The 19,485-nt window shown below is 42.6% G+C and overlaps 1 protein-coding gene across 1 annotated transcript; it reads left to right on the plus strand.

The window, feature by feature from the left end:
• The first annotated feature begins 253 nt into the window (after window positions 1-253).
• Lyg2 (lysozyme g2) lies at window positions 254-12,219 on the plus strand. The gene is made up of 5 exons (XM_041655254.1): window positions 254-296; window positions 8,478-8,618; window positions 9,469-9,665; window positions 10,676-10,811; window positions 12,101-12,219. Exons 1-5 carry the CDS (start codon window positions 254-256, stop codon window positions 12,217-12,219), a joined length of 636 nt encoding a protein of 211 aa, XP_041511188.1.
• The last annotated feature ends 7,266 nt before the right edge of the window (window positions 12,220-19,485 follow it).

Here is a 19,485-nt window from a genome sequence, read left to right on the forward strand (position 1 = left end):
TACGTAAGAAGTGATATCTGCATGGCACTGGATTGAAATGAACTGGGAATGCTCTAACGACGTACAGGCTTGCGGCTGCAGGAATGCTGTCATAGAACTGGAAAATGGGCATTGAACTGGAAACGATGCCAAGCTTTTTTTTTTATTTACTTTTTAAATCAGAGGAACTTTCTGTTAAGAAACCTTCATGTTTTCAGAGTAATCTGTTTCTGTTTCAAAGCAGAACAGACCCCAAAGGATAAGAGTCGCCACCATGCTACCCTCGGCGGTGTTCTGGGGACTGGTTGCCCTCATTGGTAAGTAACTGATCGGCATTTTTCCCTATTCCAGGGTGTCTGTTTTCTAACATAGTCAGAAAGAACAATGATTACGTGCAATAGAAGAATGGGCTCTCCTGGACCTGCTTGGCCATTAACCAACTGCTTAATTTCTTGTCTTTGCTTTTCTTTGTGTGTGTGTCCACTCATATATGCATATAAATATGTGTACAGGTGTGTGTGTGTGCGCATGTGTGTGCGTGCATACACATACATGCTCACACACAGAAGTAGAGGTTAAAATCGACATCAAGTGTTTTCCTCAATTATTCTCCACCTTTTTTTTTTTTTTTTTTTGAGATCAGGTCGGGCCTCTCACAGAACCTGGAGTTTATGATTTGGCTAGGCTGGCTGTCAAGATAGCCCAATAAACACAGCAACTGAGCTACCTCCCTAGCCTAGGCCAACTGCTTATTCTTAGGAGTGTTTTCTGTTTGCTAAGCGCACAAAGGAGATATTAGTGGGGATTTAAAATAATTAAATACTAATTGTTCTATGTATTCTCTGGCAATGCACCTACTTGGCTGGGTTTCTTATGAAGAGGAGTATGGCACATGAAGAGAAAATTCTCGATGAGTTATTAGATGAGCATATGGAGAGGGAAAATTCGTTAGTGTGGAAGTTGAGAATGAAAAGTTCACATCGATCGAGGATGTTCAGACCTGAAAGCCTTGGGGGAGGCCATGGAAAGAGTGAGGAATGCATGGTGATCCCTATGAGAAGGGAAGAGGCTGCTGGATGGAAGCAATGACTTAGTAAATGCCCTGTGTCGAGATGAAGTATTTGTGATAAAGTGAACCAGTGGGTAAGGCCAGAACAGAAGATTTATTCAAACTTTTGCAATTATTTTACTATATATAAATATTATTATGCTATATATATTTTAATATATATACATATATATAAATGATTTGCCTGCCTGTATATGTCTGTGCACCATGTTCATGCCTATGTAGGACAGAAGAGGGCATTGGATACCCCAAAACTGTAATTGTAGATAGCTATGAACCACTATGTGGGTGCTGGGACTTGAATCCTGGTCCTGAAGAAGGTTAGTGGGACAGAAAGGGACCTTGGACAAGAAGAGATGAACCAGGTGTGGTGTCTCATACCTGTAACCCTAGCACTCAGGAGGCTAATGCCAAAGAAGTGCCACACGTTTGAAATTAGCCCAGGCTCCATAGGCTAGCCTTGGCTATAGAGTGAGAATTTGTCTCAACAAAAGATAGATGGATAGACAGACAGACAGATATAAGGAAAGAAAACATGAAAACAGTAGTTTAAGAAAAATGAAGACCAATTGTATGCAGTGTTTCGTTGTTATGATTGACTGAGAAGAAAGTTCTTTGAAAGTTTTTTCTTCTATATTTGGAAACGAGAGCCCAACCCAAGAGCAATAATTTGCAGTTACTTTTGGTCAAAAGCAAAGCAACATGTTTTTAAAGTTTTTACTCATTTTTAATTGCAGAGTTGTATAGCCAGTGAATTAATTATGAGCCACCGTACGATCTGTATACAAGTGAAGGATGACCAATCTTAAAAAGACCTGTGTGTTGATGTTAGCACAAGCTCCCGATCATATTGCAGGTCTCTTAAAGCAATGATTCTTTTTTTTTTATTTTTTTATTTTTTTATTTAAATTTATTTATTTATTAAGGATTTCTGCCTCGTCCCCGCAACCGCTTCCCATTTCCCTCCCCCTCCCCCGATCAAGTCCCCCTCCCTCATCTGCTCGCAGAGCAATCAGGGTTCCCTGACCTGTGGGAAGCCCAAGGACTGCCCACCTCTATCCAGGTCTAATAAGGTGAGCATCCAAACTGCCTAGGCTCCCACAAAGCCAGTACGTGCAGTAGGATCAAAAACCCACTGCAATTGTTCTTGAATTCTCAGTATTCCTCATTGTCCGCTATGTTCAGCTAGTCCGGATTTATCCCATACTTTTTCAGACCTAGGCCAGCTGGCCTTGGTGAGATCCCAATAGAACATCCCCATTGTCTTAGTGTGTGGGTGCACCCCTCGTGGTCCTGAGTTCCTTGCTTGTGCTCCGTCTCCTTCTGCTCCTGATTTGGACCTTGAGATTTCTGTCCGGTGCTCCCATGTTGGTCTCTGTCTCTGTCTCCTTTCATCGCCTGATGAAGGTTAATATTCATGAGGATGCCTATGTGTTTGTCTTTGGATTCACCTTCTTATTTAGCTTCTCTAGGAACATGAATTATAAGCTCAATGTCCTTTATTTATGGCTAGAAACCAAATATGAGTGAGTACATCCCATGTTCCTCTTTTTGGGTCTGGCTTACCTCACTCAGGATAGTGTTTTCTATTTCCATCCATTTGTATGCAAAATTCAAGAAGTCCTTGTTTTTTACTGCTGAGTAATACTCTAATATGTATATATTCCATACTTTCTTCATCCATTCTTCCGTTGAAGGGCATCTAGGTTGTTTCCAGGTTCTGGCTATTACAAACAATGCTGCCATGAACATAGTTGAGCATATACTTTTGTTGTATGATAGGGCCTCTCTTGGGTATATTCCCAAGAGTGGTATTGCTGGATCCAGGGGTAGGTTGATCCCGAATTTCCTGAGAAACCGCCACACTGCTTTCCAGAGTGGTTGCACAAGTTTGCATTCCCACCAGCAATGGGTGAGTGTACCCCTTTCTCCACAACCTCTCCAGCAAAGGCTATCATGGTGTTTTTTATTTTAGCCATTCTGACAGGTGTAAGATGGTATCTTAAAGTTGTCTTGATTTGCATTTCCCTGATCGCTAAGGAAGTTGAGCATGACCTTAAGTGTCTTTTGGCCATTTGAAGTTCTTCTGTTGAGAATTCTCTGTTCAGATCAGTGCCCCATTTTATAATTGGGTTGATTAGCCTTTTGCGGTCTAGTTTCTTGAGTTCTTTATATATTTTGGAGATCAAACCTTTGTCAGTTGCGGGGTTGGTGAAGATCTTCTCCCAGTTAGTGGGTTGCCTTTTTGTCTTAGTGACAGTGTCCTTTGCTTTACAGAAGCTTCTCAGCCTCAGGAAGTCCCATTTATTCAATGATGCCCTTAGTGTCTGTGCTGCTGGGGTTATACATAGGAAGTGGTCTCCTGTGCCCATGTGCTGTAGAGTACTTCCCACTTTCTCTTCTATCAGGTTCAGTGTGTTCGGACTGATATTGAGGTCTTTAATCCATTTGGACTTGAGTTTTGTGCATGGTGATAGATATGGATCTATTTTCATTCTTCTACAGATTGACATCCAGTTTTGCCAGCACAATTTGTTGAAGATGCTCTCTTTTTTCCATTGTATACTTTTAGCTCCTTTATCGAAAATCAGGTGTTCATAGGTTTGTGGGTTAATGTCAGGGTCTTCTATTCGATTCCATTGGTCGACTTCTCTGTTTTTATGCCAATACCAAGCTGTTTTCAATACTGTAGCTCTGTAATAGAGTTTGAAGTCAGGGATGGTAATGCCTCCAGACAATCCTTTATTGTATAAGATTGTTTTGGCTATCCTGGGTTTTTTGTTTTTCCATATAAAGTTGATTATTGTCTTCTCCAGATCTGTGAAGAATTTTGTTGGGATTTTGATGGAGATTGCATTGAATCTATAGATTGCTTTTGGTAGAATTGCCATTTTTACTATGTTGATCCTCCCAATCCAAGAGCAAGGGAGGTCTTTCCATTTTCTGGTGTCTTCTTCAATTTCTTTCTTCAAAGACTTATAGTTCTTGTCAAGTAGATCTTTCACTTCCTTGGTCAGAGTTACACCAAGATATTTTATGCTGTTTGTGGCTATCGTGAAAGGTGATGCTTCTCTGATTTCCCTCTCTGCTTCCTTATCCTTAGTGTTTAGGAAGGCAACTGATTTTTTGGAGTTGATCTTGTATCCTGCCACATTACTAAAGGTGTTTATCAGCTGTAGGAGTTCTTTGGTAGAATTTTTGGCGTCGCTTATGTACACTATCATATCATCTGCAAATAACGAAAGCTTAACTTCTTCCTTTCCAATACGAATCCCCTTGATCTCCTTATGTTGTCTTATTGCTATTGCTAGAATTTCAAGCACTATGTTGAAGAGGTATGGAGAGAGTGGACATCCTTGTCGTGTTCCTGATTTTAGTGGGATGGCTTTGAGTTTTTCTCCGTTTAATTTAATGTTAGCTGTTGGCTTGCTGTAAATAGCTTTTATTATATTTAGGTAGGACCCTTGTATCCCTATTCTCTCCAAGACCTTTATCATAAAGGGGTGTTGAATTTTGTCGAATGCTTTTTCAACATCTAATGAAATGATCATATGGTTTTTTTCTTTCAGTTTATTTATATGGTGGATTACATTGATAGATTTTCGTATGTTGAACCAGCCCTGCATCTCTGGGATGAAGCCTACTTGATCATAATGGATAATTTTTCTTATGTGTTCTTGGATTCGGTTTGCCAGTATTTTATTGAGAATTTTTGCGTCGATGTTCATGAGTGAGATCGGTCTGTAATTCTCTTTCTTGGTTGGGTCTTTTTGTGGTTTTGGTATCAGGGTAACTGTAGCTTCATAAAAGGAATTTGGCAATGACTCTTCTGTTTCTATATTGTGAAATACATTAAGGAGTATAGGTATTAGTTCTTCTTGGAAGTTCTGGTAGAATTCTGCATTGAAACCATCTGGTCCTGGGCTTTTTTTCGAAGGGAGATTTTTGATAACCATTTCTAATTCTTCGCGAGTAACCGGTCTATTTAGATCATTCACCTGGTCTTGGTTTAGCTTTGGTATATGATACTTATTTAAAAAAATGTCCATTTCTTTTATATTTTCCAGTTTTGTGGCATACAGGCTTTTGTAGTAAGATCTAATGATTCTCTGAATTTCCTCTGTGTCTGTGGTTATGTCCCCCTTTTCATTTCTGATCTTATTTATTTGCGTGTTCTCTCTCTGTCGTTTAATTAGTTTGGATAGGGGTTTGTCGATCCTGTTGATTTTCTCCAAGAACCAGCTTTTTGTTTCATTGATTCTTTGGACTGTTTTCTTTGTTTCTATTTTGTTGATTTCAGCCCTCAGTTTTATTATTTCCAGTCTTCTACTTCTCCTGGGCGCGTCTGCTTCTTTTTTTTCTAGAGCTTTCAGGTGTGTTGTTAAGTCCCCAATGTATGCATAAAGCAATGATTCTTAAGCATGTATGAAAGTCACCTGAGGGGTAGTGGTGGCGCACGCCTTTAATCCCAGCACTTGGGAGGCAGAGGCAGGTGGATCTCTGTGAGTTCGAGGCCAGCCTGGTCTGCAAAGCAAGTGCTAGTACAGGCTCCAAAGCTACACAGAGAAACCCTGTCTTGAAAACAAACAAACAAACAAACAAACAAATAAATAAAATATTAACTAAGAATGCTACTTGGCCTTGGGGGGGTCAACATTTCTGAGTCAATATGCATAGTATTGAGGAGCCCCAGGGCAAACATTTTTAATAAGTATCCCAGGTTGCTTTGATGTCTGTGGGATGCGGGATACACAGTAAACATGACAAAGGCTTCCTCTCTGTTAATAGATAGTGAGCCTGTTGATATATTTATAGTAATGTAAGGAATTGGGGGCCAAGAATGAAGTGTAAGGATGATTTTGTTCACCTTTTTAATATAGGTGAACAAAAAAAGCTCTCTGATAAAGCAACTTTGGGGGTACTGAGGATTGAAACTTTGTTCATGCTGAACACACATTCGATCCCTACAATAAGTCCCATTCCCTTTGATAAAGTAACTTTTGAAAGAATATTCTAAAAACATTTTTAAAGGTAGTGTCACAGTAGCTACGGCTTTGAATACCACCTTGTAGGCTAGGATGGCCTTTAACTCCTGGTCCCCTAGTGTTATTGCGTGTTGGGATTGTGGGTTTGCTCCTCCATGTCTTGTTGGCAATAAAACGCAGAGCTTGACACAAGTTAGGCCAGCGCTCTACTTGGTATGTACTGAGCCACACCACCTGGCCTAAATTTTGTTTGTTTTGTTTTTTGAGACAGGGTTTCTCTGTGTAACAGTCCTAGCTGTCCTGGAACTAGCTCTTGTAAACCAAGCTGGTCTCAAACTCGCAGAGATCCACTTGCCTCTGCCTCCCGAGGGGCTTGGTGCTCAGTGCTCGGTGCTCGATGCTCAGAGCTTGGTGCTCAGTGCTCAGTGCTCGGTGCTCGGTGCACAGAGCTTGGTGCTCAGTGCTCAGTGCTCGGTGCTCGGTGCTCGGTGCTCGGTGCTCGGTGCTCGGTGCTCAGTGCTCAGTGCTCGGTGCTCGGTCCTCGGTGCTCAGTGCTCAGTGCTTGGTGCTTGGTGCTCAGTGCTTGGTGCTTGATGCTCAGTGCTTGGTGCCTGGCTTCCGGCAAGATGGCCGCCCCGGGGAATCATGGGAGATGTAGTATTATAGAGCAGCCGGCCGGCAGGCCGAAACTTCGGGGATATATGGCCCCGCCCCCTCACGCAGACCACTCCCCCTCACGCAGACCACGCCCCTCACGCATGCCCCGCCTCTCACGCAGACCACGCCCCCTCACTTGCACTACCACCGCCCAGCTCTAAAAATTCTTTTAGCTAAAATAAAATAGATTAAATTATTTTAGCTGTAGAAAATTTCAAACCTACAAAACAGAGAATTGTATAGTAAGCTTTCCCGAACCCATAACAAGCTTTTACAGCTTCAACCCTTTGCCTCTCTTATCAAGCCCTCCACCCCCCCCCTCCCCCCCCCCCCCCCCCCCCGCCTACTTTGCTTGGCTTTGAAGTTTGGTGTGTGTGTGTATGCACGCGTGCATGTGTGTTCATGCACATACATATCTGTATGTGACATGCATATGTTTGGTTGGAGTCTTTTAGAGCAAATTTATAACAACAAACTCATTTGTCTGGGGCTGGAGAGATGGTTCAGCTGTTAGGAGCAGTGGCTGCTTTTCAAGAGGACCCAGGCCTGATTCCCAGTATCTCATGATGGCTCGCAACTGTCTGTAGCTCCAGTTTCGACCATAGTGGTCGCGGAGCAGGAAGAAGGGGTCAGCTTCTGCATAGATGTCTTTATTCTGTAGCCTCATTCCCAAACCAGGTACCTTAGATTTTATGTGCATCTGTAGTGTGGAGTCCATTATTCCTTTGCTCTGGTGTACAGTTGTTCCTAAGTATCAGTGTGGTGGTTTTATGACTCCTGTGAATACGAAAATCTGAGAATGGTTCATCCCTTTAAATGGTCCATCCTAATAAAATGGAATATGATTTGCATAGTAACCCACACATCTCTTGTATTTTAAATCAACTTTAGAAGATATTTAAATTTTTAAGATTTATTTTATATATCTGCATGTGTGCCTTTATGACAGAAGAGGGTATCAGATCCCACTAGAGATGGTTGTGGGCCACCATGTGGATGCTGGGAATTGAACTCAGGACCTCTGGAAGAGCACCCAGTGCTTTTAACTGCTGAGCAATTTCTCCAGCCCCTTTATATGATTTTTAATATTTAATGCAATGTGAATAGAAGTCTTTCTATGTCCCAGCAATTCCCAAATAATGACACGGAGACTTAATTATGAAAACTTGGCCTATAGCTTAGGCTTGTTCCTAACTAGCTCTTATAACTTAAAATAACCCATTTATGTTAACCTACATTCTGGTACATACTGTGGCTGTGACCTTTCCTCCTGTGCATCCTGCTTGCTCTGTATCTCTTGGCGTCTCTACCTTTCTTCTTCCCAGAATCCTCTCCGTCTCTGGAAGTCCTGCCTAACCTCTTCCTGTCTAGCTATTGACCATATAGCTCTTTATTAAACCAATCAGAAGACACCTCAACAAAGACACGACTTCACAGGGGAAACATATTCTACAACAGTGAATACTATGTAAACAGTACCTATTCTATATTTCTTGATATATATAAACATACATGACATTATAAAACCTATATGCACTGATTTTCACATGTATTTCCATTGTGCTCTGGAATAACGCCTAGAAGTTAAAACAAAGTTTGGAATCAAATTTTTGCCTTGACTGACTGATGAATTATTGGTAGAAAAAGGAGTTGAGCAGGAATAAATTATGGTCTCTACTGTTGCATAACTGTGTGTGTGTGTGTGTGTGTGTGTGTGTGTGTGTAGTCAGCCAAGTCCAGCAGTGTTTTCTCACAGGATTTACATAGATCATCATTCTGCCTTCCAGGCACTTCCAGGGGCTCATATCCCCTCACTCATTCCATGAACCCTCAACTGCATGCCCGACTTTACCATGGCTGCTATGGAGACATCATGACCATGGAGACTTTTGGGGCCCCCTGTGACATTAATAATCTGATGAGTTGTGGTAAGTACAAAGAGAACAGGGTCCTGTCCATCATTCCCACTATCATTTACAGAGTTTTCCTTAGGAGGTAATTGGTTTTGAAAAGGGGCCGACATTACAATAACAATCATGAATCAAAATTAAAAGTTAAAAAAGTACGCTGGATATGGTGGTGCACACCTTTAAACTTAACTCTCCCATGGCAGAAAGAAATGGATCTGAGGCTATACTCTATATTTTGAGTGCTAGGCCAACCAGGAAAACCCTGTCTAAAAACAAAAACAAACAAACAAAACAAAATAAAACAAAAGCGCCCTAGCCAACCTAACCACTTTTTGTTTTCTTCCTGATTTTTCCCAAATGTCAAGGTGTGTGAATTTTGATATAGCAAAACCGTTCCTCAAATAAAAGGCTCAGTTCTGACTTCGTTTAGTCCGTGCTGCAGCATCAGTATTCTAAAGGCAAGCAGAGTCTCTTGCTCTTGACATATCCCTCCTTTGCAATTCCATTCCAAAATCTCCTCCACGCAAGGCCACGTTTAAACCCATGTTTTCAACGCACGGACCAGAGGCTCAGCAAGGAGTCACATCCTCTGGCACAGAACTGGCAGGTCTCAGAGCCTGACGGAGTAAAACGTGGCTCCACTGACTTCTAGTAATGGCAGGAAGCAGAGAGACGAGCGCAGCGACTCCAACAGGAGTTGGTGGACCTGCCTAGGTTTCTGCAATTAGAGGTCCGACCGACCTAAGAATGGTCTTAGAATCATCATCCTGAGCTGTGGGTGTGGTCAGAAGCTGAGGCTGAATTAGTAAACTCTGAGAACCCGTCCTTTTCTGGAGTAGAGGAAATGGTTTCTTTTCTTTTGACATAGGGGTCCACGGTTCCGAAATGTTTGCCGAGATGGACTTGAAAGCCATCAAGCCTTACCGTATCCTCATCAAAGAAGTGGGACAGAGATACTGCATCGACCCAGCTATCATCGCCGCCATCATCTCCAGAGAAAGCCATGGTGGAGTTGTCCTGCAAAATGGCTGGGACCATAGGGGACAGAAATTTGGTTTGATGCAGGTAGATAGCCAGAGACTTTCTATCAGCCCGACTCTGTCTCTGCTTGCAGAAGTTCAGCCCAAACTCAAAGTCCATTTCAGGACATGAACACTCGAGTGCCTGGCTTAGGGAATGCGGTACACTTTGCTCTGTGACATATCTGTGGTGTTTCACTCAAGGACTAGAATGTCTTTAAAATGTTTCCTGTGCCTCATAACTACAATGTATCAACTATACCTATATCTATAGATATTATAAACCACATGAACTATACTTCAATTGGGAAAAGTTTATAAGTTTATTAACCCTTAAGTAATAATAATAATAATAATAATAACAATAACAATAATGTCTTCTCGGGGCTCCTGAAGAAGTAAAACTCATGAACGTGAATTGAAATCCTGTAATTGAGCCCCTCTTCGGCTACCTTTGTTCCTTTAGATTAACTGGAGGAAGGGGAGCCTTATTATCTAGATATTTCTTTCCAGGTCTTTTGTTTGTTGGTTTTGAGGCAAGCAACAACTCATTCTGTAACTCTGGCCAAACTGAAACTTGCTTAGTAGCCCACGCTGGCCTGGAGCTTGTGGTAGCCCTCCTGCCTCCTCCTCTTTAGTTACCTATATCTCCAAGCCTAGCAGAAACAATGTTTTATTTGACTTGGTTACATAATTATTTTCATTGTGAATGTCTAGGGGTTGGATAGTAGTTACTATTCGTTTTGAAACATATTTTCCTTCTCACCCTCCTCCTCCTTCCTTCTTTTGCTTATCAGAAAGCCCCAAGTGAGCTTCTCCCAAACTGGTATTTCTTTGACTCTCGCCTGTGAAAGACAATACATTAGAGTATATAGCCTTTTGTGGATCAAAGGAAAGATGCTGAAGCCAGCATTTAAATTTGAATACAAAGGGGTGGGGGGGGAATCAAAGATGCTGAACCCAGTGTTTGAACTTAAATCCAAAGAGAGAGACCTAGGAACAACGGAAACTGTGCCACCTTGCCCAGATACCAATACAACTGTTTGGATTTTCCAGCTTGATAAAATGCACCATCCTATTGGCTCTTGGGACAGCAAAGAACACCTTCTGCAGTCTGTTGGGATCCTAGCAGAGAAGATTAAGGCAATCCAGAGAAAATTTCCCACATGGAATTCAGCTCAGCACCTCAAAGGTAGGCTCTATGTCTAGAGCTTTATCTAAATGAGCAGTGAATGAGACTCCTAACAGCAAATGTGCCCTAGAAGCATCCCCACTGGGTTGACTAGGAGGAAGCCCATCTTAAAGAATGCCTTAGCATCCTCTGAGCCATGCATGTCTTCACATCCTTACCCTTCCTACAAGATGTTGGGTTTCTTATTGTCCTTCTAGCCAACTAGTAAGCCACTGAATGACACCTTAAGCATTAATACAATACTTAAAAAGTGTTTACCTTCTCATAGTTTTTCCCCCTGATCCAACACTATTAACTATTCTCCAAATTGCTTGAATAAACTTTTACTCTGAAATGTTAGAGCTTCAGTTACCCCAAGAAGTCTAAGTGAAAATTTCTGTTTGGCTAAATTCAGAGCCCCTCAAGTTCAGCAGCTCCCGGATGTAATTGACTCACTAGCCCTGCCATCATATGTTCCTTTTGCTTTCATTTTATTTATTTATTTATTTGGAGACACTGCTATAGCCAGTCATCACAGCCAGAAAAAAAATGATGATTTTTCTTCTGGGACTCATTTGTTTTTTTCTTTCTATCCATCCAGCCACACCAATTCCTCAGTTTCTCTTACAGGATCATGATTTGTATATTCACATTATTTTCTCTTTCCACACTTTAACAGTCTGAACTCTGAGCAAAGAATTTTCTATCTCAAGGTCCTTGAAGGTAGGAAGGAGCATATGAGCATAAAGTACAATTCTTTTAAATATACTAATGATGATTGAAAACGAACTTCTAGGGTAAAAGAGTGCATGCATGTACAGAGGCCCCCACGAGGAATGAATACATCGTGGGTATCTTGCACTCAGTGAGGAGCCTTTTCTGGTACTCAATGGGTGCTTTAAAACCTATAAATGAGGGACCTGGAAAAATGGCTCAGTGGTTAAAAGCACTGGCTGCTCTTTTGGACGACCTGGGTTCAATTCCCAACAACTACATGTTAGCTCACAACCATCTGTAATGAGATCTGGTGCCCTCTTCTGACTTGCAGGCATACACGCAGGCAGAACACTGTACAGATAATAATAATGAAAAAGCAAACATGAATGAGTGAAGAAGTGAATTGTTGACTAAATGAGAAAATGTTACAATCTTGTATTAGTTCTATCAGATCTGTGCTATGTAAAGAGAGACAGAAACCTCGTTACTCTGGAATATTTGCGTGGAGGGTGGGGAGTTAATATCCTGGGAGCTCATGTTTTATGTCTACTGACAGCTAATATTGGAATCTAAACCTGTGTGTTTCATTTCAGGTGGTCTGGCTGCTTTTAAGTCAGGACTGGAAACCGTTGTTACTCCTGAAGACATAGAAGTTGATTTAGTTGATGATCTTATTGCCCGAGCCAAATTCTATAAAAGACATGGCTTCTAGGCAGAGGCGCATTGACGTGGAACTCAACTGGCCCCTCTTTCAAAGTTTAATATTAGCCCATTGCACTCAATAGGAACAAAGAGATAGTTAGAATTATGAAAGGAAGTTCATTGCTAAACTTTTCAATAAAAGCAAGCAAAAGAAAGGAAGGAAAGAAGGAAGAGAGGTGGGGATATAGTTTAGTTGTTGAGCTCTTGTCTAGCGTGTGCTAGGCTCCAGGTTCCATCTTTATCACAAAGAAGAAAGAAAAGACCCTAAGTCCACATATGGTTCCTAAGAAATAGTCATAGACATATGTACAATTTCATTGCTGTCAATATGAACATCATGGCACATGGCAAGTGCCTGTTCTGGCCAGGCTTCATTTTAGACCATGATTTGAACCTCTACTGTGCCTAGCAGAATTACTAATAAGAAGTGAGCCTTTGTCTGTTTCTGTTTTTGTCCCAATTGCTAGGGCTCTGCTCATGAGATGTGTCTGTCTCAGAGGGCAATAGATGGAGAGGAGATGAAGGCTGCTGGCTGTGGATTTTGGTTGCCCCTTCGAGAGAAGACACAATAATGTGTTGGCTTGTGAAGCTTTGGTACCCCTGCCAAGTGACTCCTAGGTCTTTTGTTTTTTTTTCTTTCTTTCTTTTTTCTTTCTTTCTTCCTTCCTTCCTTTCTTTTACCCCCCCCCCCCCCTCTCTCTTTGAGACAGGTTTCTCTCTGTAGCCTTGGAGACTGTCCTGGAACTCCCTCTGTAGACCAGGCTGGCCTCGAACTCACAGAGATCTGCCTGTCTCTGCCTCCCGAGTGTTGTGATTAAAGGCGTGCGCCACCACTGTCTGACAGTTTTTTGTTCTTTTTGGACATTTTCTGCCTGTCCCTCGAAGTCCTATAGAGGGCCAGATATTAAAGGCGTCTTGGTTTGGTTCCCTCAGGACCAGACCTGTGACAAAAATGTGGGTGCAAATAGTTTATGTGGGGGAGGGGACACAGAAAACAGTTCTAAAGTGGTTCAGTGATAAGGGATGAGAAAATAGTGAAAGGCTGGGCGGTGGTGGCGCACGCCTTTAATCCCAGCACTTGGGAGGCAGAGGCAGGAGGATCTCTGTGAGTTCGAGGCCAGCCTGGTCTACAAAGGGAGTTCCAGGACAGGCTCCAAAGCTACAGAGAAACCCTGTCTCAAAAAACCAAAAAAAAAGAGAGAGAGAGAGAGAGAGAGAGGGAGAGAGAGAGAAAATAGTGAAAGGTGCCACCAAACCAACCACCCTAGTGCGCAGTGGGACTCAACCTTGCAGGAAAGCCACGTGGAAGTGTGCGGGACATTCACCTCAGAATTAACTAACTGTATGCACAGGACTGGAGTCTCTGAAAGCCACTGGGTGGCGGTGTCTTCCTGTCTGGGGAGGGTGTGGCTTCTATACAAGCACAGATAGAGGGCACTGGTCCAAACTTCCAAGACCAAGAGTTTCAGGCACAAGCAGGCAGATCAAGCGAGAATTCCATTGAGAGGCTCGGGGACACAGAGGTACTGACAGCCTCTGCTCCACAAGGCAGGGAACATCCTTCCAGGGCTTCCTGTTTGCATCTCTGACTGAAAAACACAAGTCTATAATGCCTCCTGGTTTCCGTGCCAGGCTGCTGCAGAATCTCCTAGAACGGCTGATGAGACACAATCGAACTATCTCAGCCACCATCTGTAGCACAATAGCGAATTCTCGGAAATTTAAGATGTTAATCCCCCACTACGGCACCATTAAATTTTCTTGTGTCTCCACCCACCTCAGTCCTCTTCAGCTTTGCTGCCTGTGCTCCTCTTGGAGATAATGATCATGGGTCAGGTTTTCCATTGGAAAGTTGAACTTTCACTTTAAAAATTTTCTCCAAATGAGGGTGAATGGAGTTGCTATCATTTGGATCTAGAGTGCCCCCCCCCCCAAAGCCCACATGTTAAAGGCTTGGCCCCAACCTGGCATCAACAGGAGGAGGTAGCATTTTCAAGCGGTCTTCTAGCCACAGAGGACACACCCTGGGAGCTGATATCAAGCCCCAGCCCCTCTTTTTCCTTCCATTCATTCTCAACTGCTATGAGCTCAGCAGCTCTCCCTCCTACATCCCCTACCGTGTGTTTTGTTGAAATACGGAGCAGCGGGCTGTGTCCTGCCACCCGGCTAGCTTTACCCGAAATAATTACACAGAAACTGTATTCTTTTAAACACTGCCTGACCCATTAGTTTCAGTTTCTTATTGGCTAGCTTTTACATATTGATCTAACCCATTTCTATCAATCTATGTAGCCCACGAGCTGGCTTACCAGGAATGATCTTAACCTGCGTCTGTCTGGAGTGGGAGAACCATGGCGACTCCCTGACTCAGCTTCTTTCTCCCAGTATTCTGTTCTGTTTACTCTGCCTACCTAAGGGTTGGCCTATCAAATGGGTCTAGGCAGTTTCTTTATTAATAAGAAATCACTCCCACATCAGTGTTGTTTTGATAAAGTTTGTTTGAATTTTCTTTGATGCACCATCTGATATAATAAGTGCTTCTGAGAAATGGCTTTGCTGTGTAGCCCAGGCTGGCCTCAGACTCATAAATCTTTTGCCTCAATCTCACCAACATTAGGATTACAGGTATGCACTATAATACCTGGTCATATCTATCATATGAACACAGAAACATACTCACCTGCATTTCTCTGTAATTACTGCACTTGGTATAATTACCTCTACTGACTAACAATTTTTTCATACAAGGAAGCTAGCAATGAGAATATGAAGAATTACTTAGTGCCTAAGACTACTTGTTCCATATTTTAATAATTTCAAAGAAAACCAAAACAAAAGTAGACAAAAGTAAAAGTAGACAGAAATAACGCACAGATCAGATCTCAGTTTGCTAGATGCCATTTTAAGGGTAACCTTTTTTATTTAGGGACCAGCGTTTTATATCTGACTCTGTTTTGTTTTTCAAGATAGGATTTCTTTCTTTGTGTAGCCCTGGCTGTCTTGGCACTAGATCTGCAGACCAGGCTGCCCTTGAACTCACAGAGATCTGCCTGCCTCTTCCTCCCATATGCCGGGATTAAAGGCGTGCACCACAACCACCCGACTTTATATCTGACTCATTTTTGGAAATGGTCAGACCATTTTGGTCTAGAGGCCAGACCAAACCTCTGGCCAGACAAATGTAGACCAAAGCAGATAAATCCAAATGAAGCAATCCTTAGAGACATGAAGTCAGGACTAAGGAACCAGTCCTTACAAGGTCTTGAGACCGACCACGTGAAGCAGAGGAACCTCAATCTGAAGAGCTTGCCACCCACACAACTCTTGGGGTGTACTGCCCCTTGCCATATATTAACTCTTGGGGTATACTGCCCCTCGCCATATATCAACTCTTGGGGTATACTGCCCCTTGCCATATATCAACTCTTGGGGTATACTGCCCCTTGCCATATATCAACTCTTGGGGTATACTGCCCCTTGCCATATATCAAAGCACGGACACTTGGAATTGACACAGGAACACGCCAGCCAGTGCTCAACAGATGGACTGTTTCAACTGGTAGACTCCTGCAAGTTACACATGTAACCCCTCTCTTCCTTGAGACAGGACAAGACCTGTGGTTTGATTATGGCCAGTAGAACATGATCAAGATGCTTTATGTACTTAATAATATCCATTTTGCTAGTCCCCCCAGTGCTGGTTTTGAAGAGGTGGCTTTCCATCAGTTCTACAATCACACAGAAGTGAATTCTGCCAGTAATCTCAGAGACTGGAAGCAGGGCCTTGCTCAATCTTAATGCTGAGAACCCGACATCAGTAGGAACTATTTACTGCAGCTTTGTGAGACTCTAAGCCAGTGGTTCTGGACCTGTGGGTCATGACCCCTTTGAGGGTGGAAAGACGCTTTCACAGGGGTCGCCTAAGACTATCAGAAAACACAGATTTTATATTGCAATTCATAACAGTAGCAAAATTAGAGTTAGAAAGTAGCAACGAAAATAATTTTATGGTTGGGGGGTCGCCATGACATGAGGAACTGCGTTTAAGGGTTGCAGCACTAGGAAGGCTGAGAAGCACGGCTCTGAGCAGTCTACCCAGCTTTGCTATCACCGCACTTCTGACTCAGAGAAAGCAAGTGCCTTAAAAAGCAGCTTCACAAAAAAAAAAAAAAAAGCAGCTTTACTTGTGCAACAACAGAGCCCCACTTCCTATGCCCTGGACTGTTTCTTCTCACTTCTAAATATTCAACTCAACAACCTTCCAGTTGTAGGATGTTGAATTTAATTTTAATATTTATTACTCCAACTGTGACTTTTTAAACAAAAACAAACAAACAAACAAACAAACAAAAAAAACCCCAAATCCCCAAACATCAATGTGGCTTCTCTTGATCTCCATATTAACATTAACACCAGGGGGAGGACACAAAGTGGTTCCTATGTATACAGATGCTCTCAAACCCACTGTAGGCAGGAACACGTTTTCTTGTGGTATTCAGGCAGGCCTCCAACTAGACATTTTAAAGTGGTCTTTGGGCTCCAGGACATATACATACCAGTCATTCAATAATCGTAGAATTAAAATTGCAATTGCCTTTGGGCTTATTCATAAATAAAATCCAGTTTCGTGCCTGTTGTCCAAGTGACACTTTGGCCTTGATGCAGTATTTAGCATTAAGATCTGTGACTGGACACTAACAAATGAACATGCATACGCTGGTGTACCGAGCTGAACCCTACAGGGGCAAAGGAAAATACATGGCCACTGGAGTGCTGGTTTTCCACTAACGAGTTGTTACAGGCTTCTCACTGAATCTCCCCTAGAATTCTTAGCACTTCCTACTTCTCCAGGTATCTGAGCAAGAAAACGAGAGGATTCTCCTGGGCTGGAGAGATAGCTCAGCAATTCAGAGTTCATGCTGTTCTCCAGAGGTCACACACTTGGTGCTCAGCGCCCCCAACAGGTGGCTCCCAGGCACCTGTAACCCCAGACCCAGAGCGTCCAACGCCATCTCTGGTCTCCTTACACACCTACACTCACGTACATATCCCCACACACATACACGTTACTAAATGTTTCTTAAAAATAGGGTCTTTGCATATGTAGGAATTTAAGATGAGGGCACAGTGGGCTAGGGTAGACACAAGAGGCCAAATAAACATTGCATACACATAAATTAAAAAATCTTTTAAAAAATCTGAGATTTCTTGGGCTGGAGAGATGGCTCAACAGTTAAGAGCATTGCCAGTTCTTCCAAAGGTCCTGAGTTCAATTCCCAGCAACCACATGGTGGCTCACAGCCATCTGTAATGAGATTTGGTGCCCTCTTCTGGCCTGCAGGGATACAGGCAGGATGAGTATTGTGTACATAATAAATAAATTTAAAAAACTGAGATTTCTTCCTATTCTAATTTATTATGTATGTGTGTACATATATGTTGGGGTTTTGCCTGCATGTATGTCTATGTGAGGATGCCAGATCCTCTGGAACTAGAGTTACAGGCAGTTGTGAATAGCCATGTGGGTGCTGGGAATTGAACCTGGGTCCTTTGGAAGAGCAGCCAGTGTTCTTAAGCCGAGTCATCTCTTCCTATTCTTTATGTGTACGTGTCTACTGGTGCATATGCTCATGAAGACCAGAGAACAACCTTATTTGCCATTTCTCAAGCACCCAGGTCTCTCACTGGCCTGGGACTTGGTTAGCAGGCTAAGCTATGGATTGTCCCTTCTCAGCACTGGGATTAACGAGCAAGCCCTGGTATGATTAGTTTTGTTTTCATTTTATTTATTTATTTTTTAACCAGGATTTTTCTGGAGCATACCCAGGTCCCAGGATAAGACTTTACTGAGCTATTTTTTTTTTCCTCTCTTCTCTTTCTTTAAAAAGCAATCTGAATTACTGACAGAGGATTTTTACAAGTACGAACACCACCCATTTTAATACACAAAACAGAACGGCCTGGTGAATAACTGCTAAACCACCTTTACTTCATACATACCCTTGTTCCAACAGGAAAAATTTACACAGAAGTGAAGGTTTATCTTGGCAGAGTGCAATAATACAGTTCCAGCTAAATTAGACCTGCAATTCCAGAACAAATAAAAGCAACACATATAGAGGACATCCCATATCAACTTCTGTACTTTAGAGATGAACCCATCTATGTTCATGTCCCAGGCACAGAGGCACAGAGTGCTGCTCTAGCCACGCCCCATTTCTTGCCTCTGCTGGGATCTTTGTTCTTTGGAATTCACTTGAAGAACCTGTCACGGTGTTGTCTGTGTGCCATGTAGTAGGATGTTTATGGGGTTGATTTAGTGGAAGGTGACTGGATCTTGGAACCATCACAGGCAGAAGTGATTAACGTCCAGCATAGAGAGCAGGCTGTCACAACGTGAGTGTGCCTCCTCCCTTCACTCTTGCTTCCTCTTTTGCTCATTCAGTCTTTTATTTTGAGACGGGTCCCACTACATAGTCTCGGTTGGCATAGAACTCAGTGTATAGACCAGGCTGCCTTGAACTCCTAAGAGGTCCATTTGGCTCCCTTCTAAGTGCCAGGATTAAGGGTGTGTGCACCCCGTCTGGCTCTTGCTTCCGAACTTGCTTGTGATCTCTTCTACCACTGACATAAAAACTGTGAGTTGCATCTCAGCAGCACTAATTCTGAACGCACTACACCTTAACTTATGGTTTCCTTTGGTGAGATTCTCTCCCTTGTCACAGCATCTTCCCTTCTACTAACAACCAGAACTCCACATTGCTGTGACTGGACTTGTGGGTGAATGTTATTCCTGCTGAAGTCTTTGTCTCTACTTCACTTCTCACACAGTTTCTATTGAGAAGTAAGTAGTGTCTGTGTGTCATGCTGTCCCCACTCTGAAGTGCTCTCTATAATATGTCCCTTGAGACCCCCTGAAAAACTGGTCTGGAGCAAAGGTAAATGAAATCAAAAGACATTCCTTTGTATCTTACATTATGATACTACATACACACACACACACACACACACACACACACACACACAAGAAATTTGAATAAGTGAAACTCATGAAATTGTAAAACTTATTTTTTGATAACTATCATAAAAAATAGATGAATCAGATCTATCTGGACCTTGTGAAGTGCAATGCCTGCCTGAGTATTTTGGCATGATTGCTGTGACCGTGTGTTACAGCCGGTGATTTACAGCTGGGAGGTAAGGTGCATTCATCCTGCATCCAAAGGGTTCCAGGGAAGGGTTCTACTCACTCTGCTGTCAGGGAAAACAGGTGAGT

Source organism: Microtus oregoni, unplaced genomic scaffold, assembly GCF_018167655.1.
Source record: "Microtus oregoni isolate MIOR12 unplaced genomic scaffold, Mior012 000007F_ref0000211, whole genome shotgun sequence".
Lineage (NCBI taxonomy): Eukaryota > Metazoa > Chordata > Mammalia > Rodentia > Cricetidae > Microtus > Microtus oregoni.